Source organism: Macadamia integrifolia, chromosome 8 (genome assembly GCF_013358625.1).
Source record: "Macadamia integrifolia cultivar HAES 741 chromosome 8, SCU_Mint_v3, whole genome shotgun sequence".
Classification (NCBI taxonomy): Eukaryota; Viridiplantae; Streptophyta; class Magnoliopsida; order Proteales; family Proteaceae; genus Macadamia; species Macadamia integrifolia.
Genome location: NC_056564.1, coordinates 27,257,230 through 27,281,760, shown reverse-complemented (window position 1 = coordinate 27,281,760; position 24,531 = coordinate 27,257,230). Strand labels below are relative to the sequence as shown.

Genomic DNA, 24,531 nt, shown 5'->3' with positions numbered 1-24,531 from the left:
ACCCTTGACTTGGCAAGTTTCTACTGATATTTGGATACCATCACTTTTTTCTTGCAAGATAATAAAGCGACTATTGCATACATTTCCTTTGTGTAAATGGAAATCTCTTTGTTGGTTCAGAAAAAAATTTAGTCCTTTTTGTTCTTGATTCATTCTCATCTCATGTCTTTGACCTTGTTACTCATATATTAAACTGATAAGTCAAGTTGTTCAATGAGTTCTTTCTAAAAATGATAATATGTCCTCTGGATATGCAGCTGGTCTTCAGTTCATTCAGCGTTGATGATGATGACTACAGAGGTTATGATTATAGCCTCTTTGGGCAACTTTCAGAAGTACGGATTATATATTTGAATCGCTTTGCACAGGAGGTAAACCACCTAAACTTGAATTCTTTCTTGTTGCAACATTATTATCATAATTTTTTTATTTTATTTTATTTTATATAAAACTGATTTGTAGGTTGGTAGTTATTTTATGGGCCTTGTTCCCAAAAATTCTAAGGGAGTTGTAAAACTGAAAGATCAATTTACCAACTCTGAGAAGTGGTTCACCACAAATGAAATCGAAGGATCACCGGCTCTAAAGTTGGATCTTTCACTTAAAAAGCCTATAATAATGATGCCTCGGAGAACAGACAGCCTTGAGTAAGTTGATGTTGTCCATTTGCAGTCATTTCAGGGATGTTATTTTAGTTCATTTTATTCTCTTTATCAGAATGCTACGGGAACATTCTTATCACCATTTTTTTTCATTTCTTGCCCCCCTGGCAGTTACCTGGAGCTAGACGTGGTCCACATAACTGTCCAAAACAACTTTTCCTGGCTTTGTGGAGACAAAAATGAATTGGGTGCTGTCCATCTGGAAATACTAGCTGTCCAGGTAAATTTCGTTGTGTAACATATTCAATCATATCTTTTTGTTCCCTTTATTTTGGGGTGTGGGGACAGGTGGTTTTCTTGTAGTGTTTAAAAACAACAAATAAGAGCTTACGAAGTATTATGCCACAAATTGTGAAGCCTTGTCAATACCTATTATACTGAATAAGTTGTGGGAGGTTGAAGTTTGTTGCTGACTATTTGCCGCTGCCTCTGTTTAAACTTTGAATGCAGTGATTTGGAGAGAACTTAATGCACTTAAGGATTGTTTTGAACATATGTATATAATTGTATGGAATTTTTCAATTGGTTATTTATTTATTTATTATTTTTTTTCCGCTAGAACAATCCGTTAAAGTAAAAGCAAGAAAAGAGAAAAGAATTACATAGAACTTAACCTGGACAGACCCAGGCCAAAAACCAGAGAGGCAGCCCCCATCTTTGGCATTGCCATCAGCAGGGACTGCCAAACCGCAAAATTACATAAATCTATACCTAGCCCTTGACATTGCATCAATAGCTAGTTCCTTGGCAATATGGCGGCCCAGAAAGAGTCATCATGGCTGAGACCCCAGACTTTGCTGCATCCTTCACCAAGAAGCCTGCAAAAGGGTATGCCTCTCTATAGCAATGTGAAATCTTCCAAGAAATGGAGTTCAGGAAAGGCTGAAGGAAGGTCCATTCTTGAAGAGCAAACAAAGGAGTGCACTTAGATTGAACTGAAGAAACCAATGAAGTGGAGTGAAACTCAATCCACAAGGCCACAACCCCCATCTCTTTGGCTTTCAAAATGCCCTCCTTAAGGCTGGAAAATTCTGCGTCGAAGTTTCACTTTATTCCAAGAAAGATCTTGAAGGAAAATAACTACCAGAGTGATCCCGAATAACACCTCCAGCGCCTGTTCTTCCTTGATTGCTCGGAGAGCTTCCATTGACATTGAACTTGACCCAGTTGAGATGCAGTTTACACCAGAACACTTCTATAATTTGTTCAGCCTGAGATGGCAGATATGAAGTCCCAACCTTCTACAGAACATAAAGTCTGCGACTGTCTTTACTGCTCCTTTCATGTTTAGATTGGTGTCCTTGATCTCTCTTTTAATCATTTCGATCAGCTGCATTATATTTCTGCAATTCCCTTCATAGCATCTAGAGTTCCTTTCCCTCTAGATGTTGGATGCAAGTAATGCAACAATGACCAGCCCTACAGCCCAAGGTTCTTTTATATTTAAACCACGCCTCTTTCTCGAGTCGCCAACTTACCAAGAATTTGGACATATTTCAACCGACAGCTTGCATTCCAATAAAATGTGCTGAAAAGATTCCGAAGCCTCGCCACACAAATTACATTTTGAGGCAAGATGGACATCTTTCCTACAACCAACATCATCAGTTGGAACTTTCCCATGCATTGAGCAACATCCAAAATTGGCTTGGCAAGGCAACAATTGTTTACACCAAATAATAGATGCCCAAGGCACTTTAGGATCCACATACAAATATCTCCCAAGAAGAAAATGCACTGAAGTTCCCAGGTGGGGTAAGACTCCCCATACACCTATCTTCAAGCTGGAATTGTGGAATGTTCACCAAAATTGCCAAGGTGAAAACGTCATTCACACACCTCCACCTCTCCCCTTAATTGCAGCCTCTCTGAATGGTCTCCCGGAGATGGAGACCTCCCCTCTCGGCCTCCCTCTCGGCAACCTCCACCCCTCCTCCTCCGTCTACTGAAAATCACCCCATCACTTCTCATCCTCCTACTGATCCGGGAACCTCTTTACCCCAAAATGGCCAAACCTACAGTTCTCACTACCCCCATAAGCATTCCCTCTCCCAAATGGGTCTTCCACTCCATTTCATCCCCCCTTCCTTGCTGGTAACCCAAAGCTTGCTAACTGTCATGCTGGCTTCTTAGATGGAGAAGCTCTCCCTTGGCATAACTCATTAGTGGGTCACTTCTTAGGCTCCCGGCCGCCCTTTCCGATAGTAAAACTATCCCTCTCAAAACAGTGGCACCTCCATGGAACGATGGAAACCTATCTTATGGACATTGACTTCTTTGTTTTCAAATCTCAGAGGAAAATGACAAGTGCCGTATTCTTGAAGGTAGTCTCTGGCGAGTAGGAATAAGCCCTATCTTCATCGACAATGGTCTCGACATCTCCAACTGCATCATGTTGAACCAAGCTCAATCATGGTTCAAGAAGTCGACCGATACGGTTGAAATTTTGTATGTTTCGACCGTATCATAGGAGATTGATACCATTTAGCATGTGACTTTAAAAAGTTACAGGTTTCGACAAGTTTCGATTGAAATGTGGGAAATTTCAACCTTTTGGGTTGAACCAGCTCTTATATAAGATAATTTTAAAAGAAACCAAGCTCTTATTCTCTAAAATTCGACCCTCTCCCCTTACTTTTTTCCCTTTGAAGAGGGAAAGTTGGGGAAACACTCAAGATTTCCCCCATGTGCCCAACAAAATTGATTCTAAGCTTGGATATTGCTTGATCTACATAAGGAAGGCAGCTTGGAAGTTGGAACAATGAGGTAAGTCCCATCTTCCCCAAAAATCATTTTTTTTTATAGAATATAATTGTTAATTGAGTAAAATTGAGTGTTGAGTGTTGAGTGTTGTCACTTGAGTGTTGAGTGTTGAGTGTTGAGTGTTGAGTGTTGGGTGTTGAGTGTTGAGTGTTGTCATTTGAGTGTTGAATGTTGGGTGTTGAGAGAACTTATGATGATGTAATATTTTTATTTATTTTGGATCATTTGTATTATGTATTATGTATTGATGTAGATTGTAGACTATATATAGTGTAGAGTCTGTAGACTATGTACTTATGTAGTATAGTTTCAGACTTTCAGTCAACGACTCAACGTACCTTACCAAACTTTTGGTGTAGGCCACAAGTATGACTTTATATGTATTTTTTGTGAAACTAATTATGTGAATGTGTTTGAAATGTCTAAAATAGGATGTACACAAAAAATCAGGTAAAAAAAAAAAACATTTTGAAGGTCGAAACCAAAGTTTCCACCCAACCGGGAAAATTTACCAGGTTTCGACCGAAGTTTCGGTCTCTCCAAGGGTCAAAACCTGGTTGAAACCCGATACCTTGAACCTTGAGCTCAATCCCCTTGTGGATCTCTCACTAGTCTCCCCCTTCACTTTTGGTGCACTGAAGGGCTCAACATTGTTGGCTCGGTCATTGGAACTCCTCTGTTATTTGATGCCAAGACCAAGAGGAAGGATTGGCTCGCCTATGCTCGAATTTGTATTGAGGTCTCTGCAGATGAGCCTATTCCCTTCACCATAACGGTGAACGATGGAGACTTTACCTTCCAAAAACTTGTCATCTTTAAATGAATTCCGCTTCATTGCTTGATTTGCAAAACCTTCAGACATGACTCCAATCTTTGTGCCTTTAAGCTGATTTCCATTAATCTCCCTTATATCTCCGATGATTCTAGGGATGTTTTAGATAACTGTAGATCTGGAAATCCGTCTCTTACCAGATGTAGAACTCGTCGTCCTCATCAGACTAGTACCTTTCCGGTATCGAAAAATCGCCTATCTCTGCATCCCGAGTCTATTAAGGGACCGCTGGTCCAAGAGCAGTCTTTAAAATTCGGTACAAATCGCTTTTCTACCTTAATGATAGTGGGAGAAAATATGGAACTGTGAAGATCAACCCTGGTGAAAAGCTATTTGCATCCATGTCCGTTGTCGGTGATGGTTCTGAGTCTATCAAATCTTCTGAGGAAGGTGACTTTGCCACTAGCCCCAATTCGAGTTCAAGATCTTCCTCTTATGCTCGATTTGGTTTAAAGCCCTCTGCCTCCAACGACTCCTCAAGATCTTCCTCTTCCAGCTCTGATTAAGATTCTGGTTTTGAAATGTCGCCCTCAAAGCAGCCTCGCTTATCGGCGATTAACTTTGCAACTTAACCAACACTTTATGCCCTTCTTCCACCTCTTCCTTAGTGGGGCCTAGTCCCATCCCATGTGCCTCTCCTCCATCTATCGTGGACCCTATCAGCACCTCTACCACTTTATGCCCTCTTGCCACCTTTTCCTTGGTGGGGCCCAATCCATCCCATGTGCCTCTCCATCTATCGTGGACCCTATCAGCACCTCTACCACTTTATGTCCTCCTGCCACCTCTGCCTTATCCCCTCATCACCATAACCCTTCACTTTCACCTTTATCGGCTATTAACGTAGGGCCTACCACTTCCTCAAAACACTCAAAATCCTCTCGGCCTTCTATCCCTGGGTCCATTAGGCTCTTGGGTCACACCCATCATGGGTCTTCAGGCCGTATTAAGTCAAACCCGAATACCCTTTCTGCTTCACCGCCTATGGTGCCGCTCAATCCAGGTTACATGAAAAATTTAGGGAAAAATCTACAGTTGTTCCCGCCATTGCTACCCCTCCTTCCTCCACCGCACTTCACCGAGGCTACTCCCTCTGGTAGTAACAAATCCTAGCATCGTCTACATCCTAATTCTTCAAAATTTGGCCCGGTTAGCTGCCGCTCTATCTTAAAGGTACCCTTGTTGCACTCCTCCACTAGTTCTCAATGGATCAAGGATTGTTTTGGAACTCCAGGGGCCTAAATTCCCCTTCTAAACATGCTTCTGTTCGCTCCCATCTCAAGCTTCTCCATCCCAGTTTTTGTCTTCTCCTAGAAACTGGAGTCAAAGAGCCCAATGCTGCTTGTATTGCCTACTCTATAACCCCTAGCTGTTCTTTGCTAACTAATTACAACCATCACATAAATGGGCATATTTGGTTTCTTTGGGATCCCTAAAGATTAAATATTTCTTGGCTTTCATCATCTTCTTAGCCCTCCATCTTAAGGTCTCCGATACCCTTGGGAATTCTCTTATCCTTCTCACGGTCATTTATGCCTCAAATTGTTCTCTTGAAAGACCAAATTTGTGGGATGAGCTCCGCCATATTGCAAATCAGGTTGGGTCCCCTCCTTGGGCCATTAGAGGTGACTTTAATGTGGTATGCTTTGGGCATTAAAAACAAGGTAGTGATCACCTTGATATTGTCTCGATTGGGGAATTTGATGAGTGCATTGAAGACATTGGTGTTCAAGATTTGAGATGGTTGGGTATTAAATTCAGTTGGCACAATAAGCGATGTGGTGAGTCCAGAATTTCATGCAAGCTGGATCGTCTCCTAGTTAATAAGGCACGGCTCTCTTCATTCCCTTCCTCTCACGCCTCTTGAGGACCCAGGTATCTCTGATCACTGCCCTATCTCCCTCCTTATTCAGCCCTATGTTTACTTGGCCCCAAACTGTTTAAATATTTTGATATGTGGTCCACCCATCCTACCTTCCTTGCTACTGTAAAGGAAGCTTGGGATAAGCTTGTACATGTTTTTTCCTCTCCTCTTATTGCTTTCTCCAGGAAACTCTGGAATGTTAAGTGTGCCCCTAAAAGTTTGAAATTCTAAAATCTTTGAAAACATCACTCCTTAGGTCTTAGATTGTAAGAACATATTGGCTTCCATTCATTTGAGGCTGCAATCTGATCATTTGAATAGTATTTTAGCTGAAGAGGAAAACGAAGTCTCCCTGGCCTTTATCTCATATCTCAAGAGGAAAGTTTTTTCTTTGATAGAAATCCAGAATCAAATGGCTTGAACTTGGTGACTCTAACTCGACATATTTCCATCGATCAATGAAGGCTAGATCAAACTTGAACTTTATCCTTATGCTTATATCTTTGGATGGTACGCCTATTTTGAGTATTGAAGGTATCAAAGCGGAGGCCGCTTCTTATTATAAGGACTTAGCTCTTCTTCCTCTATGTTGGGGTCCCTGCCGGATGATCTTCTCAATAAATTCATTCCCGATCATCATCTCAGCTCTATCCACTGCCGCCCCACTAATGAAGAAATTATTGCTGCTGTGAACTTTCAGAAATTAAACAAAGCTCCAAGTTTGGATGGTTTTCGTATGGGATTCTTTTTGGCCTCTTGAGATATTATTAAAGATGCCCTGATCAAGGCCATGAAGAGCTTCTTCTTCAATCCTAGCCAAAATACCTGGGTCTCCCCCTCATCTCCTCAAGGCTCTCTTCTGATCATTATGCCCCCCTACTTGACAAGCTCAGGAAAAAGCTTCAGCTTTGGAAAGGCAAACTTCTTTCCTTTGCTGGATGTCTTACCTTGATTAGATCGGTCCGGTACTTTTGTCCTTCCTACGTCTATGATTAAATCCTTCGAAAGTCTTATGTGTTCCTTCCTTTGGAAGGGCTTTGACTCTTCCAAATTCCTTAGGCCTCTCAGTTGGGAGAAGGTCTGTCTCCCCAAATCCGAAGGTGGGCTTGGGATCAGGAGAATTAACGATGCCAACTCCGTTGGAGTTCTCAAGCTAATCTGGAAAATTGTCTCCAAGCATAAAAGCATTTGGGTTGATTAGATCCTCTCTAGTCTGCTCAAACACAACTCTCTTTGGACTGCCCCTTTCACTCCGGATGCTTCTTGGATCTGGCGAAAGATCCTTGATCATAGGCCCATCGCCCTCTCTGCCATCTCCTATTCTATTGGAAATGGGTATACAATCTCCCTTTGGAAGGATCCTTGACATCCTTAGGGCATCCTATCCCATCTTGTTTCCCCTAGGGTCATCTACTCTTCTGGCCTCCCTTCGAATGCTTTGATATCCTCTAGCCTCTCCCTAGATGGATGTTCCCCCCTCCTTCCCCCCTTTTCTAGACCTCTGGTCCTCCCTCCCTCCTCTTCCTTCTGGTCACAAAGGAAGAGAGGACAATTGTATCTGGCTCCCCTCCTCTAATGGCACGTTCTAGGATGCCTCCACTTGGTCTTTCATCCGCACCCCTTCTTTGGTAGTCCCTTGGCATAAGGTGGTCTAGTTCAAAGGCCACATTCCTCGTTATAGCTTTACTCTTTGGCGGTGCCTGACCAATTGCCTTCCTACCCAATCCTTTCTTATCTATTGCCACATCCCAGCCAACCCTTCTTGCTGCCTTTGCCCCTAAGGCACTGAGGATATCCCCCATCTCTTCTTCTCCTGCCCCTTCTCCTCCCTCATTTGGAAAACCGTTATTTCCAAATGCTGGCCTGCTAGGAGATCCATCCTTCCTTTTCACAGAGAATAAATATGGATCGACATGATCTTCTCTGGCTCTTCCATTTGTGACACCATCGGTAAATTGGCTTTCTGTACTACCATCAATCATCTTTGGTTGGAGAGAAACATCCGTAGATGGACCCCCAAATCTCGATCTGCGGATAAGATTTGGAAAGCTATCTACTTTGATGTTTCTTATAAAGCCCAATCCCTTCGCCCTCGTCTAGTTTCCTTCTCCCGCCAAAATACCCACATTATTGCCTCTTTGGAACCTTCAGGTTGATCTCATCCAGCCCACTTGATGGCGCTTGGCTCCTCCTTTCCTTTTGTATCCCTATTAGTAGATAGTGCTTTTGCCTTTGTTTTGTCTTCATTTCTTGTTGGCCCCTGGGCTGGCTTCTCCTTGTTGGATTAAGCCTTCCCTCCCCCCTCTACCCTTGTATATTCTTCTTTTCATTACCGTTAATGAATTATTTATTCATCAAAAAAAAAAAAAAAAAAAAGAGGTAAACCATACTTTTTTTGCCTTATCCCTAAGAAGGATGGAGCTGCTTCCATGACAAAATTTAGGCCCATATCCTTATATAATCTGTTATGTAAATTTGTTGCAAAAATCTTGGCTTCTAGGCTCAAGTTGGTGGTGGATTCCCTTGTTTTTGACAATCAGTCGGCCTTTATCCTAGGTAGATGTATCTCGGACAATATCCTTCTCTGCAATGAGATTATTAAAGGTTTTGACAAAAAATATCACTCTGCTGTGGCCCTTATGAAGATTGATATGCACAAAGCTTTTGAGTCTCTACGATGGGAATTTATTTCAGATGTTATGCTCAAGATGGGATTTTCTCAAGTGTGTGTTGACTGGATTAGATGTTGCATTTGCAGCCCCCGTTTTTCTTTCCTTATAAATGGCAGTCCATCGGGTTACTTTGCTTCTTTAGTTGGAATCCGTCAAGGATGTCCCCTATCCTTTTACATCTTCACTTTGGCTCTTGAAGTTCTTTCCCGCAGAATTCAGATTTGCACGGATCAGCAGCTTATATTTCCAATTCCAAAATGAATGGCCATCAAGCTTACTCATTTTGCTTTTTCTGATGGTCTTCTCTAAGTCTAGTATTGATTCTTTGAAAAATATTATAGATTGCCTTCATTTCTTTGAGAACCTCTCTGGGCTTCGTGTCAATCGGTAGAAGTCTCTCTATTATTCTTGGCTGGAGTGTCTGATGTTTACAAGATTTCCTTTATTGAAAAAACAAGATTCTCTATAGGTCATCTCCTTGTCAAATATTTGGGCTTGCCTTTGATGCCCTCGAGGCTTACTGCTCCCCATTGCACTCCCATGCTCGATCTAATCAGGAAGAAGCTACAACTTTGGAAAGGAAAGCTCCTTTCCTATGAGGGTTGATTGGTTCTCATCGGGCATGTCCTTTAATCATCTTATATTTATTGGTCTAGTATTTATGGGCTCCCCCAATCAATGATCATCAAACTGTTGGAATCTCTCATGTTTGTTTTCTTATGGAAAGGCTCGGAATCTTTAAAATTTCTCCGCACCATAAGCTGGGCAAATATTTGCCTTCCCAAGTCTGAGGGTGGGCTAGGATTAAGATGCACAAAAGATGTCAACTCTGCTGGAATTATTAAGTTGATTTGGAAGATTGCCTCTAAGAAGAAAAGTATCTGGGTTGATTAGATTTATCCGGGCCTCCTCTGTTCAGCCCTGTTTTGACCAATGCCTCCTGGGTCTGGCGCAAAATTTTACTGGTTTGGTCCGTTGTAGTAGGGGCTATCTCCTCCAGGATTGGTGATGGATTGTCTACCTCTCTTTGGTTTGATCATTGGCATCCCCTTGGCATTCTCCTTCATCAGATTTCTACTAAAGCTATTTACAATGCAAGCGTATCTAAAGATTCTATGGTCTCTAAATCATCAGTGCTGGAATTTCCCCCCCCCCCCCCCGGAGTTTCTCTCCTCTTGCTCTTGCTCACATTTGGAATGCCCTCTCTCCTATTCGGCACAATGGTGCACATGACATTATTTTGTGGTCCCATAACTCTTTGGGTGCTTTCAGTTCCAAAGTGGCCTGGGACATAATTAAACCAAGAGGGGTCACTGTGCCTTGACAGTTGACACAACATTACTAGGCAAAGCTTTACTACTTGGAGGGCTCTTTCAAATTGCTTCCCAGCTCAGTCCTCCCTCATCCATCATTAGATATGGTAGCACCGTAGGATTCTCCCCCTCCAACGGGAATGGATCTGGCTTGATATGACTTTTGGAAGATCTTTTATTTATGACCTAGTGGGGAAGCTTGCCTTCAATGCCTCCATCAATCAAATTTGGATGGAGTGGAACATTAGGAAATGAACCTCCCAACTCTCGGCCTCTTCAAAATATTTGGGATTCCATTTCCTTTGACGTCAAAGGAAATTTCTCTTCTATCGGCTCCACTTTTATTGTTGGCTTTATGTAATTTTGGGATATTGTATTTTTCTTCTTCTCTTTGATAATGAATTATTTTATTCACCTAAAAAAGAAAAAAAAAAGGGGCATTAAAGAGTAGAGTGCACATCCAGGGAGCTCCACTTATAACCTGCAATAAAATCAGAGACTTTGACATTGTATTTTGAAATAAGCTCTCATCCAAACTCACGAAACCCTCTATACATGCAGCCCCAAACCACTTGTCCTTCCAAAAGTTTATAGATTTTCCATCGCCAACAATCCATCGCTCCTGCTTCGCAAAGAAGCTCCACATTTTCTGAATTCTAGGTCAAATTGATGAAGGCCTATAATCCTTTTTAATGACGCACCCTAAGCTAACAAATCTTGATTTAAAAAATATGCTCATGGGAGCTCATGGAGGAATCCCCATGTCTAATCTGCCACATCATCTTACATAGCATAGATTTGTTAATCACGAAGTCTCTGGATACCTGAACGGCTGTACCCCCTTCATTTCTAGGCTTGCACACCTGCTCCCACCTAAACATTACAACTTTGGACAGGTCTGCATCTCCTTTCCATACAAAATTCCTCGTCCATTTCTCCATAAGAGATAGTAGAGATGAGGGGTAATCCAAATAGCTACGAGTCGGCATACCTGAGATCACATACCGGACAAGCTCCTCCCTCCCCGTGATGGATAAAATATTTCCTTTCCATCCAGATAGGCAATTTTTAACTTGATCCATCACAGGCAGCAACACTTCATTCTTAATTTGACCACTGAAAATTTCCACACTTATATTCCTCTTGGGGAAATTACAAATAGGAATCCTGAGAGCAGCCGAAATGCTTTGCTTCCTTGCATGTGGAACCCTCCCATGAAAAGCTTATCTTGATTATTATTGATATACATTGTTGTGACCCTTACTTAACTGCTTGAACTTTTAGGCTAAGTGGTTGTAAGTTGTAACAGGTACTAAATTATAAAACGAAGATGTGGGAAGAATTTCTATGGACATGAAATTTGAAATTTGGCCCTTGGTAAAGTCCTGGCAATTTATTGATCTAAGCTTTTAATCGTTTCATTGTTCAAGACTGTGGCCGTACTTCAGATCAGTTTGGGTTCCATATCCAGCTTTGATGTACTCTTTACTTTTTTTCTGGAGGACAGCTGCGTTAATTTCTAATATGATTCTTTTTGACTGCCTCTTCCATGAGTCAATGTTTGCCATATATTCTGTTTCACTGGCAGAGCATGCCATACTTCGTGTTTTGTCTTGCCTCAAGTCATCGTCTAAAATGCCTTTTGACTTTTGTTGCATATGGAATTGGATAAGGATATTGTTCATTTCATAATGGAACTGCTTCATTGTTCTCCTTTGTTGATTTTATCATTTCGGAATCTTCTTTTGTTGAACGAATTTTAATGACGATGTTTACAGAAATATGACTCAGATTAGTATGTCATGTGCTGGAAAGAAATATTCTGTGAATCCCTTAAAATGTCTTGCATGTTTTGTGGCCTTTTGCTCAGTCATCTCTTCTCCTTTTCTCTTCTGCGTATGTTTCTTTGGGTTGGAGGATCGGGTTTGATATGTTATCTTTTTAAGGGTTATAATTCATTATCTATTTATTTTTTACTTGAGATGGTATTTGTCTTTAAGCTTGCATCAATTATGCACATATTATCATTTAGTATGTATGGCTAACCAAGTGTTTTTATAACCATAGTTAATCTCATGTTGGTGTTTGAACATCAAAGAACACTCAGATGCTGAACCTACTGTATGCTTTCAATTCATTGCTTTTTCTTATTCAAAGAACTTAAAACCAAGTAACCTATAAATCCGGGAGGTTAAACGTGATGTTTGAATAGTATGAAAAAATATTTTCAACAAGTTTCCCAGGGAAACTTAACCCTAATTCATATGTTGGACATCTAAAATTGTCTTTGTAGAAAAGATAAACTTATTATAATAAAAAATCCAAAGTTTGACTTTAATTCTTATCATTACGATTTACGACTTCATTGTAGTTATGAACGTTGTCAACTGTATAGAAACAATATTAAAGGGAAAAAAGACTTGAGTTGACTTCAGTTATTCCCAAATCGATTCCATTCCTATGCCTCCCTAGTCGAGTCACATTGAGTTCGGTGAGCTGTGTGCATGATTTTAGGAATGCTAGCCTATTTCTCTGCTCCTTTTCTGTTTCTTCTTTTCTGCACCAGTCTATGAGAGATCATGGTGGATCAAACACGAATCGAGTGAGCTCATTCGCTTTGGTCTTCTTTGAAAGATCTATGTTTTAGTAGCATAGAAGGATTTAGCTTGGAGCCCGTCAATTTTCCTCGGTTCAATTTCCATTGTGCACTATGAATTTCATCCTACTTTTATGTCAGTTTTGTGTGTGACCGTGAATTGTGATGTTATCTGCTACCCAATTTCCATGCAGGTTGATAATGTCAACTTGACTGTTGGTAGTGGAAAAGAATCTGGTGAAAGCATAATTCAAAATTTCAAGGGGCTTTCTGTTATTATTCAGAGATCACTTCGGGATTTGCTGCATCAACTCCCGAATACAGAGGTTACAATCAAGGTAATCTAGGGTTTGATGGAGAGAGAATAACTGGTAGGGAGTTTTCTTGATTATTGATTCACTTGATTGAAGTTTAAAAGTTAAATAGAGAACATTATACTTGAAGCTGTAATTTCATTTCTGACCGTTTTATCTCTTCACCTCCAGATAGACGAGCTGAAGGCTGATTTATCAAACAAAGAGTACCATATAATTACAGAATGTACAATATCTAATTTGTCCGAGGCTCCAAATACTGTTCCGCCACTGGACCAGTCCCTTGAGATAGATGAGGTGGCAGAACCTCTTGTTTCTGTAACTGCCAGTGTTGATTTCGAAATGCAGGAAGGAGAATCATGGGTTTCCTTGAAAGCTTCGGTTTCCATTAATTTGGTTGAGCTATGTCTGCATTCTGGAGTATCAAGGGATTCTCCTCTGGCCACGCTGCAGGTATTTGATTCTTTTGTAGGTGTGGCTGAACAAAGCTCCAGTATCCATTTTCTCTTTTAAATTGTTGCTGATTTTAAACTTCACTTTAAATTTACGAAATACAAGATTGAAAAAATAATAAGAAGCAAAAGTTCTACTTAAGGATATGTACTTTTGTTTATGATTCACATAGTTTTGTGCATATCTTGTCTACATCATAATCGAAAAGGATTTTATGTTGAACTATGAGCATGTTTGATCTCGGAAATTTCATGATTTTTTATTTTACCGAGACGAGATATGCTACGAATTACAAAAAGGACATCATCTCGGTCAAAATTTTGGTATCTTGGCTGAAATTTGGTACCGTTTTGGCGAGATACCAAAATGATACCAACCAAGGCTATTAAATACAACATCTCGTGAGGGTCTTGGCAAAATTTCGACTCCAACTCGACTGTCTCGGCGAAATTTTGACTCCTCCTTGCATTTGAACACAAATCACTCCATTGTCCACTAATTAGCCACATCATCACATCTATTATATTGAAGATCACTCCAAGTTAAAGATATACACATTTCAAGATTTGGAAAGGTAAACCACTTTCTCCAAAACCAGTTTTTTTTGAAATAGTAACACAAATATATGTTAGATAGGGCTAGATTTTTTATATGTTAGACACTAGAGGCCGATCTATGACCTCACGGAGTCGAAATTTTTTTTTTTGGTTCATAAATACTCTTTTTCTGGTTTAAAAAACGCATTTTTCATCAACATAAATTGTATTTTAATGATTAAAATAACTTTGATGGAACTCAATTATATATATTACTCCCCATTGGATGATCTATGACATTATCGAAGCGAAATTTTTTTCAGAGGAAAATGCACATCGACTCCATCGTACTAGGCGTTGAATTCAGCCAGGCCGTTATAGTTTTTTCCAGTAGACAGTCATTATGATTAATATTGTATAACTAATATGTTTGGGACTTGGGATGTTGCCATTTGGGACTTTAAGATTCAAGAGCAAGATGCTCAGTGGAGGACTTTAATTGGGAATTGGGAGTTAGGGAGTTGCATAGTATATTACTCTAGTACTCTAAATATTAGTTAATGAATGTTGAGATATGTTTTGATCATGGCTTAGATGCATTATTTAATTGTTTTACTATCATAGTATATCTTGTTCTAGCAATGAAGTAGATAAAATCTCTAGAACAGTTTGACAGTTGCTACCAAACAAGGATGCAAGTCTAAAACACTGTCATGTTCTAATATTTTTGCAAATTTAAGTTCTAAGCATGTTTATTAAGCTTAAAACAAGCTACTCACCAAGTTTCAGGTTATAATATGGTCGTTTGACCACCGAAACAGTCAACCAAGTAAAAAAAAGAAAATCATCCTACTCGCCGAGATCTTACCGAGATATTGGTATTTCGAAACACCAAAACAAGACGAGATTTCAAACCTTGACATATGTGAAATGATTTTGTTTCACATAGTTTTATGCATGTCTTGTCCATATCATCATCGAAGAGGTTTTTATGTTAAACTATGGTAAATGATGTTACAAAAACATGGGAACAACTTCTCTCCTATGCTGGGCGTCTCATCCTCATCAGATTTGTCCTCCAATCTCTTTACCTCTATTGGTCTTGTATCTTTGTCCTTCCGGCTTCAACTATCAAATCTATTGAAAATCTCTTCTGCCCCTTCCTCTGGAAGGGTTCTGACACCTAATAGTTCCTTCATCCTCTGTCTTGGGAGAAGGTTTGTCTGCCTAAGAATGAAGGAGGTTTTGGTATCAGGAGAATCAATGAGGTCAACTCTGTGGGCATCCTGAAGCTCATTTGGAAAATTGTCTAAATAGTGAAGCATCTGGGTTGATTGGGTCCTGTTATGTTCTAATATTTTTGCAAATTTAAGTTCTAAGCATGTTTATTATGCTTAAAACAAGCTATTCACCAAGTTTCAGGTCATAATATGGCCATTTGACCATCGAAACAGTCAACCGAGTAAAAAAAAAAGAAAATCATCCAACTTGCCAAGATCTTACGAAGATTTTGGCATTTCGACACATCGAAATGAGACAAAATTTTGAACCTTGACATATGTTAAATGATTTTGTTTCACACAGTTTTATGCATATCTTGTCCACATCATTATCGAAGAGGTTTTTATGTTAAACTATGGTAAATGATGTTACAAATACATGGGAACAACTTCTCTCCTATGCTGGGCATCTCATCCTCATCAGATTTGTCCTCCAATCTCTGTACTTTTATTGGGCTAGTATCTTTGTCCTTCCAGCTTCAACTATTAAATCTATTGAATGTCTCTTCTGCCCCTTCCTCTGGAAGGGTTCTAACACCTGATAGTTCCTTCATCCTCTGTCTCGGGAGAAGGTTTGTCTTCTTAAGAATGAAGGAGGTCTTGGTATCAAGGGAATCAATGAGGTCAACTCTGTGGGCATCCTGAAGCTCATTTGGAAAATTATGTCTAAATAGCGAAGCATCTGGGTTGATTGGGTCCAGACCACCCTGCTTATTCATAACTCTCTTTGGACTAGCCCCATCCCCACTCATACTTCCTGGATTTAGCAAAAAATTCTCAGCCTCCGGCCTTTGGCTTTTAATGCCATCTCCTTAGGTATTGGTAATGGCCAGTCTATCTCCCTCTGGATTGACCCCTGGTACCCTTCTGGTATTCTCTCCTCCTTAGTCACTCCTAGGATCATCTATTCCTCTGGTCTTCCCATATCCTCCCTCGTCTCTTCTATTATTTCCCCCTGGGCTAGTCACCCCCTCTCCTCCCCCCTCTTACGGACCTTTGGTCTTCTTGCCCCCTATTCCCCCTGGTTATAGAGTTAGAATATGTGGATGGGAGGGAACAATAAGACGAGAGTTGGAGAAGAAGAAGAAGTAGAAGAGGGAGAAGGAGACGAGGCGATGGTATATTGGAATGGTATGTTGTGAGTAAAATCTCACTAACACCAAATATATTACTTCACTAACATATTTACAGGAAATTACACATACCTCCCTAAGGAGGGAAAAAGGGGAAAAATAAAACATAACAAATTACTAAACTTCCCTTTGAGCAACATAACTAATGTCTCTAACACTCCCCCTCATGCTGGAGAATAAATGTCATACATTCCTAGCTCGGACAACAGAGAACTAAACTGATGATTAAGAAGACCCTTTGTGAAGATATTTGCCAGCTGATCTCTAGTCCGCACAAAAGGGGTACATATGTAACCAGAGTCGATCTTCTCTTTAATGAAGTGTATCCACCTTTATGTGTTTTGTTCTGTCATGTTGCATAGGGTTGTGGACTACACTTATAGCAGCCTTGTTGTCACAATAAAGACTCATAGGTGCCTTAATATCAAATCCAACTCTTGGACCAGCCTTCTCAACCAGAGAAGCTCACACATTCCATGAGCCATAGCATTAAATTCTGCCTCTGCACTTGACCGAGCCACCACAGGCTGTTTCTTGCTCCACCCTGTGACTAGGTTTCCACCTATAAATGTACAATAGCGTGATGTAGATCTCCTATTAGAGACTGAGTCAACCCAATCTGCATCAGTGAAGCCTTTTATCCTCATGTGGTTATGCTTGGCAAAAAGTAATCCTTTTCCTGGAGAGGACATCAAGTACCGGAGAATGCGCTAAACTGCATCCAAGTGCCCACTTTTGGGTTCATGCATAAACTGACTCACCACCCCCACTACATAAGTAATGTCTGGGCGAGTCAAGGACAAATAAATAAGCTTCCCAACTAGCCTCTGATATTTCCCTGCATCAACAAGAGAAGGGGCAACATCTTTCCCCAGCTTATGATTCTGCTAGGAGAACTTGTAGGTTTGCAGCCTAACATTCTTGTTTCTTTCAATAGGTCTAGGATAAACTTCCTTTAGCATATATTTATGCCTTTTTTGGATCTAGACACTTCAATCCCCAGGAAGTACTTTAAGGGTCCTAAAACTTTGATTTCAAACTGTTGGGCCAAGTAGTTTTTCAGCTTGGCTATCTCATCTCTGTCATCACCAGTTATCACAATGTCATCAACATAGACAATTAGGGCTGTAATGGTGCCATTACCACACTTAGTGAACAAAGTGTGGTCAGCCTGACTTTGCGAATATCAATTCTTTAGAATGGCCTGTCTGAACCTTTCAAACCTGGCCTTTGGAGATTGTTTGACCATACTGAGTCTTCTTGAGAAGACACTTTTCCTGCAGCTGAGGGAATTTGAAGACAGGAGGAATTTGCATATACACCTCCTCTTCTAAGTTGCCATGTAGGAAGGCATTCTTTACATCCAATTGATACAATGGTCAATCCTTGTTCACTACCAGGGATAAAAGGACCCTTATGGTGTTATGCTTAGCCACAGGAGCAAATGTTTACTGATAGGCAATCCCATACACTTGACTATACCCTTTTGCCACTAGCCTTGCCTTGTACCTCTTAATAGTACCATCTGACCGGTACTTGATTGTGTAGACCTACGTACATCCAACTGGAGTTCTCCCCCTTGAAAGGTTAACTTATTTCTAGGCACAATTTTTCTTGAGGGCTATCATTTCCTCAGTCATGGCTTGCTTCCACTTAGGGCTAGACATAGCTTCAGAAACATTATTGGGAATAAAAACAGATGAGAGAGCAATAGTAAATGCAACACCTGTAAGGGAGAGAGAGTTATAGGAAACAAACTGGGCTATAGGATTTGTACAAGCACTTTTTCCCTTCCTAATAGCAATATAAAGATCTAACTTTGATGAGGAAGGAAGGATATTACCTGACTGAGGATGGTGGATCTCAAGAGTTGGATTTAAAGAGGACTCTTGACATTTCCTCTTTGTGTTTCCCAATGTCAATCATAAAAGGAGAGATAGGCAATGGGGAAAGGAAAGGGATTTCATCACTAGCCTTTTCACTCCCATATTCTCCTTCTGAAAAGGATGCTGATGAGGTGTAAAAAAGGGTGCAGACTCAAGGAAAGTGACGTCCTTAGAGAGAAGCCTTTGTCTGGAAGGAGGATCATAGCACTTGTAACCCTTGGTAATAGAACCTTAGTTTCAGAAACATTATTGGGAATAAAAACAGACGAGAAGACTTATGAACATGGACATAACCAAGGATTAAAGTATCGGTATCGGTCGCCGTATCGATCGGCCAAAATTAAGATACGTATCGGAGGGTATCGTATCGTATCGGAGATACACTAAGATACGCTAAAGATACACACATAAATGGATAGGAAACATTTTTTTAAACACTTTTCCATAAAGAATTTGTTAAAAAAAGCTATTGATAACATGTATTATGCATAAACACTAAATTGAGGGTATCGTACTAAGAATTCAAGGTCTGTAGTTGTCCCATAAATGTAAAATCCTTGTTCCCAACCTTGATTTCCATTTTAGTTAGAGAGAAATATGGCTGACAACAACTTTGGAATAAAAACCCTTCAAAAAATCGTTTTTTTTTTCTGAAAAATTACCCATATTGGCCATTATATGACCGTAGCGCCGATACGTATCGATACTCACCGATACGTACCTATATATATATATATCGTTACTCACCGATACGTGCTGATATATCCTGATACGTATCGATCGATACATACCGATACTCACCGATACGTACCAATACATACCGAAACGTACATTTTACCTCAATTTTATATTTTTCATCGTCGTATCGAGGCATGTCGTATCGTATCGATGTGTATTAGTGGTGTATTGATGCATATCGATATGTATTGTAGAATATATATCGATACGAAATGATTTAAAAAATTCAATGTATCGTATCGGTGTGTATCGTATCGACCGACTAAATTTAAGATACGTATCGGAGGGTATCGTATCGGTATCGGAGATACTTAAAACCATGGACATAACAGATACACCCAAACACTTTGGGGGGAAGAGAGAAAGAAGAAGACTGAGAAGACAAAGTGTCCAAGGGAGTTATGGTGCCAAGAAGTTTTGTTGGCATACGGTTGATAAAAAAAGTAGTAGTAAGGAGAGCACTAGACCAAAAAGTTTTAGGAACATGCATGCCAAAAAGAAGACTCCTACTGACTTCCATCAGATGGCGGCTTTTCCTCTTAGTTACCCCATTTTGTTGGGCTGTGTCAATACAAGCTAGCTGATGGATAACGCCATTATCCGTAAAAAAAATCTTGAAGGCCACCATACATATACTCCCCACTTTTGTCAGAGCGAATAATTTTAATCTTGGTGTCAAATTGTGTATATATCATATGGTAAAAAATTTTAAAGGCATCATACACCACTTTTATGCTTCATCAGAACAGTCCAAGTAGCATAGGAAAAATTAACAACAAATGAAACAAAGTAGTGAAGACCAAGTAAAGAAGTATTATTGGAAGGCCCCCAAACATCAGAGTGCACAATGTGAAAAGGAACCGTAGATCTATTAAGTTGATAAGGGTAAGAAGAACGACAATGTTTGACAAAAATACCTAGTTCACAATGAAAGACATGGGAACTAGGAAAAGAAGTAAATAAATGAGGTAATTGTTTTCTCATAATAACAAAAGATGAATGTCGTAAACGTTGGCTCCACAACATCACAGAATCCACAGAACTGCTATCAGTACGTCCACACATATAAGACTAGGTTGTAGACAGAAAAGGTGATTGAGGTTCAAGTAGGTAGAGCCCTTTCTCCTCACGCCCACTGCCAATAAACCTCTTCTTCACCAAATCCTAAAAGAGACAACAACAGTTTGAGGATTTTGTTAGGTGACTCACAGATAAGAGATTAGTGGAAAGGTTAGGAACGTGAAGAACAAAATCAAAAGAAGTTGAAGAAGTAATAGGAATGCTACCTTTACCAAAAGTGGAGGAAAGGGAGCCATCGGAAACCTTGACTTTATCTGTACCAGAACAAATAGAGTACGTATCATAATAATGGGATGTACCAGTTATATAATCCGTAGCACCAGAATCAATAACCCAAGATGGAGCTGTGGAAGGAGCAGATGAGGAAACTTGCAAGGTTGAAGATGAGGAATCTGGCACCGTAAGTGAAGAAGATGATGAGCCCCCTAGTTGTGTCATGACCTGCGGAATGCTGCAATATCCTTCCTAGTAAGGGAGCTATGCTCTGCCTGTATGCTAGAAGCAGACCTTGTAGTATTAGTCTCAGCCTGAACACTGTGGGCTCTAGCTCCCCCCTACGTCCACCTCGAGCACCACTAGATCCACCACGCATGCGAGGAGGATGGCCATGAAGAACCCAACATCTCTCTTTAGTGTGCCTAGATTTTCCACAATGATCACATCATCTGTCATCTCCACGAGGTGGCCCTTGGCCTCGGCTAACACCACGCCAATCTCTCTTAAAGCTAGTAGTAAGAGCTAACTACTCAAGAGGAGGGGTAGGTCCCATGGACACCGGCCTGGTCTCCCCACTCTGCAGATAGTTACACACTTCATTAAGGGATGGAAGAGGAGACCAGCCCAAGATTTGTATCCGGATTGACTCATACTCGGGATTCAAACCACCAAGCAAGATAAGAACACATTCCTTTTCAAGTGTTCGATAAACCTTAGCTTGATCTTCAGGATTGGATAGTTGGAGGTCCCTATAATGATTATACTCTTCCGAGAGGCTAATGACAGTGTTGTAGTACTCAGAATTGGTCTTATCCCCTTGCTTCATGGAAATGACCTTTTAGAGTAGTTAATAAACTTTGGCTGAGTCACTCACACGGTCAAAAGTTTTAGTAACACTGTCCCAAATATCCTTGGCTATCTCTTTCCTCATAAACCTTCTTCAAATCTTAGGTTTCATAGAAAAAATCTGCCATGTCATAACGGTGGAGTTTTCAGTCTCCCATTTTGTATATGACAGGTCATTTGGGTTAGGAGCCTTAATGGTACCTATAACATACCTGAGCTTTCCCCTACTCCGCAACGAAAGCTTCACAGAATTAGCCCAATCCAAGTAATTTGTGCTGTCCAACTTCACAATAGAAATTTGAGTATTTGAGTTATCAAAAGCCATAAGGGTGTTAGAATGTATATAATAGGGGTACTTTAGGAACTATCTTATGTTAAGTTGTCCTTATATGTATTTTCTTTTGTTTCTCTGTCACCTCCCTTAGGGAGGAATATGTAATTTCCTAAAGTCTTATTTGAATCCAATATAGGTGAGATGAGGAAAGAACTCCCTCACGTTTATGCTCCTTTCTATCACTCTCTTCTCTCAACTTTCTCCTTCTCCTTACCTTTCTTCTCTTGATCTACTCATTCTTTGAGTTTCTATTGGACCTTTTTTTTGCTTTCTAGGGTTCAAGAAAGGCCATACTATGTAAAGAGATTAAAAAAGAAGACTTGATGGTGTTGTAGAAGCAAGTTGGAGGTTCTTGGTGAGTGATTGATGGTCTACAAGGGCTGTTTGAAGCCTACACAGCGAGTTGAAGTCATTCCCAGCTTTACCACCAGCCTTGGAATTGACCTCTTTTTCTTTCTCCTCATTATAGAGGTTGTAATTTTCCTCTTCTTCCATAGTTGAAAGATTCAGATCTGGTAAAGCGTGAGTCTGACGAGTTAGGTTTGAGGTCGAGATGGAAGGGCGGTCTTCTTCTGAAGAAGAATCAATGAATCATCAAACTCACAAGCGGCAACGCTAATGGCTGGAAAAAGAAAATTTCGGTTGGGATGGTGGCTGGGCTGGATAGAGTCCCAAGGCTATTTTTTGACCCCTCTAAACCTTGGTGTCTACCTTGGAGAGTTGTAGGAGCACAACTCATTCTCCTCCAAGTGCCCAGGTATCGGTTTTCAGTCGTTGTGGACCTTTTTTTAGTCTATAATGGTAAGAACTATGTGATTTAGTTGCTTGTGATGGATGTACTTGGCTCTATAATGATTGTTTATGCTGTTGGGATGAAGATTCATGGTTAAAAGTGAGTCTTATTGATGTTCTATCAAGATTTCATGCTCCATTAGACTGCTAGATTTTTTTTGGGTCCCGAGGAGCAGATTTTTTTGGGGGCTTGTGTTCCCTTTTGGTTTGGATCTCCATTTGGATTGTTTTTTAGGGGCATCCTTATCATGTCTGATTTCACAGAACCTACGGAAGCTACATCGGGTGGGTCAAGTAGTACTAGCCTCAGTTCGATTGTCTTTGACAATCCTAACACTCAGATTTCTCTTATGAAGTTAGATAGTACCAACTACTTAGATTGGTCACATTCTGTGAAACTATCCCTGTGGAATAGAGGGAAGCTAGAGTATATTACTGGGGCTATCCAGGCTCCCGCTGTTTCAGCCCCAGGGTATCAGAAATAGAAAACTGCAAATTCTACTATTATGACTTGGCTACTTTTTTCCATGAAACCTGAGGTAGGTAGGAGATTTATAAGGAAGGAAACTGCTAAGGATATTTGGGATAGTGTCTTTAAGACCTATGACAGGGTAGGTGACTCTGTGAAGGTCTACCAGCTCCTTCAGTAGGCTCTCTCCATAAAGTAGGGGACCAAGTCCATTTCTGACTACTATGACACTGTTATAGGACTCTAGGAGTATGATCATTATCGAGATCTTTAGTTGACCAATTTCGATGATGAAGCCAAGGTCTATAAATTTATTGAAAAAGGGTATGTTCTGATTCTTTTAGGTGGGCTGGATTCAGGCTATGAGGAAATCAGGATATAGATTTTGGGCCGGTCACCTCTCCCGTCCCTTGATGAGGTGTGTAGCTACCTCTCGAGCGAGGAGAACAGGAGGGGTGCCACGGATTCTACACCTTCACTTGAGCTCACTGCCCTTTCTTCCACTAACCGCAGAGAATGGTGTGGAGGTGGCCTAGGCCAAGGGCCATCTCGTGCAGATGACAGTGATAGACGATAGTGTGATCATTGTGGGAAACCTGGCCACACTCGAGAGAGGTGCTGGGTCCTTTATGGCTGTCCTAGTACACGTGGTGGATCTCTTGGCACATGTGGTGGCCGTAGAGGAGGGGCTACTGCCCATACTACTATGTCAAAGACAGATTCTAGAGGCCTCCCACAGGCAGATGCTAGCTCCTCTAGGGATGATATTGCAGTGCTTCTCCGGTTCATGTCTCAGCTTGATAGCCCATCTACCTCACAGGATACCTCAGCTTCCCTTATACATGTCACCACCTTTGCACCTTCCACTGCTTCGACTTGGGTCATTGACTCTGGTGCTGCTGACCACAAGACTGGTATGTCCCATTATTATGACTCCTACTCTATTTGTTCTAGTAAGGATAAGATCCGGGTAGCTGATGCTACCTTCTCCTTTATCTCTGGTAAAGGTAGTATCCATGTTACCTCTTCCCTTTCACTTGCCTCTGTCTTTCATGTTCCTAACCTTACCTTGAACCTATTGTCTATGAGCACTTTAACTAAAACCTTGAATTGTTGTATCACATTTTTTTCTTCTCACTGCCTCTTTCAAGATTTGGTGACGAGGAAAATTATTGGCAGTGGATGTGAGGAGGGCGGCCTATATTGTCTTGAACTGCTGTTACTTTTTTTATTACACCACAGTCCTATGCATGTGGCCGTAGTGATGCTAGTTCTATAGACTCTGTGATGCTTTGGCATCAGCGTTTGGGACATCCCTCTTTTGTTGTTATGAAGGAACAGTTACCTTATTTGTTTACATATTTTTCTTTTTCTCATGTATTTCATTGTGAACCGTATACTTTTACTAAACATTGTCGTTCATCTTATCCTTATCATGGTAATAGATTTGTTGCTCCTTTTCACATTGTGTATACTGATGTTTGGGGACCTTGTCCCACTGCCTCCCTGTTTGGCCATCGTTATTTTGTTTCTTTTGTTGATGATTTTTCTCATTGTACTTGGACCATTCTTATGAAGCGTAAGAATGATGTTTATGATGCCTTCAAAAACTTCTAGAAAATGGTCCATACTCAGTTTGAAACCAGGATCAAAATAGTCCAGTCTGATTAAGGGGGTGTACATGTATAGTGTGGTCTACAAGAGTATTTTACTGACAATAGCATTATCCATCAGCTGGCTTTTTTTTTTTTT

General features: G+C 40.6%; 1 protein-coding gene across 1 annotated transcript in view; it reads left to right on the top strand.

The window, feature by feature from the left end:
• Positions 1-24,531, top strand: part of LOC122086853 — a 191,273-nt gene that overhangs the window by 62,026 nt on the left and 104,716 nt on the right. Inside the window, 5 exon segments of the mRNA XM_042655792.1 lie at positions 258-371; positions 463-647; positions 774-882; positions 12,897-13,040; positions 13,188-13,469. Of these exon segments, the coding sequence (XP_042511726.1) occupies positions 258-371; positions 463-647; positions 774-882; positions 12,897-13,040; positions 13,188-13,469 (834 nt within the window).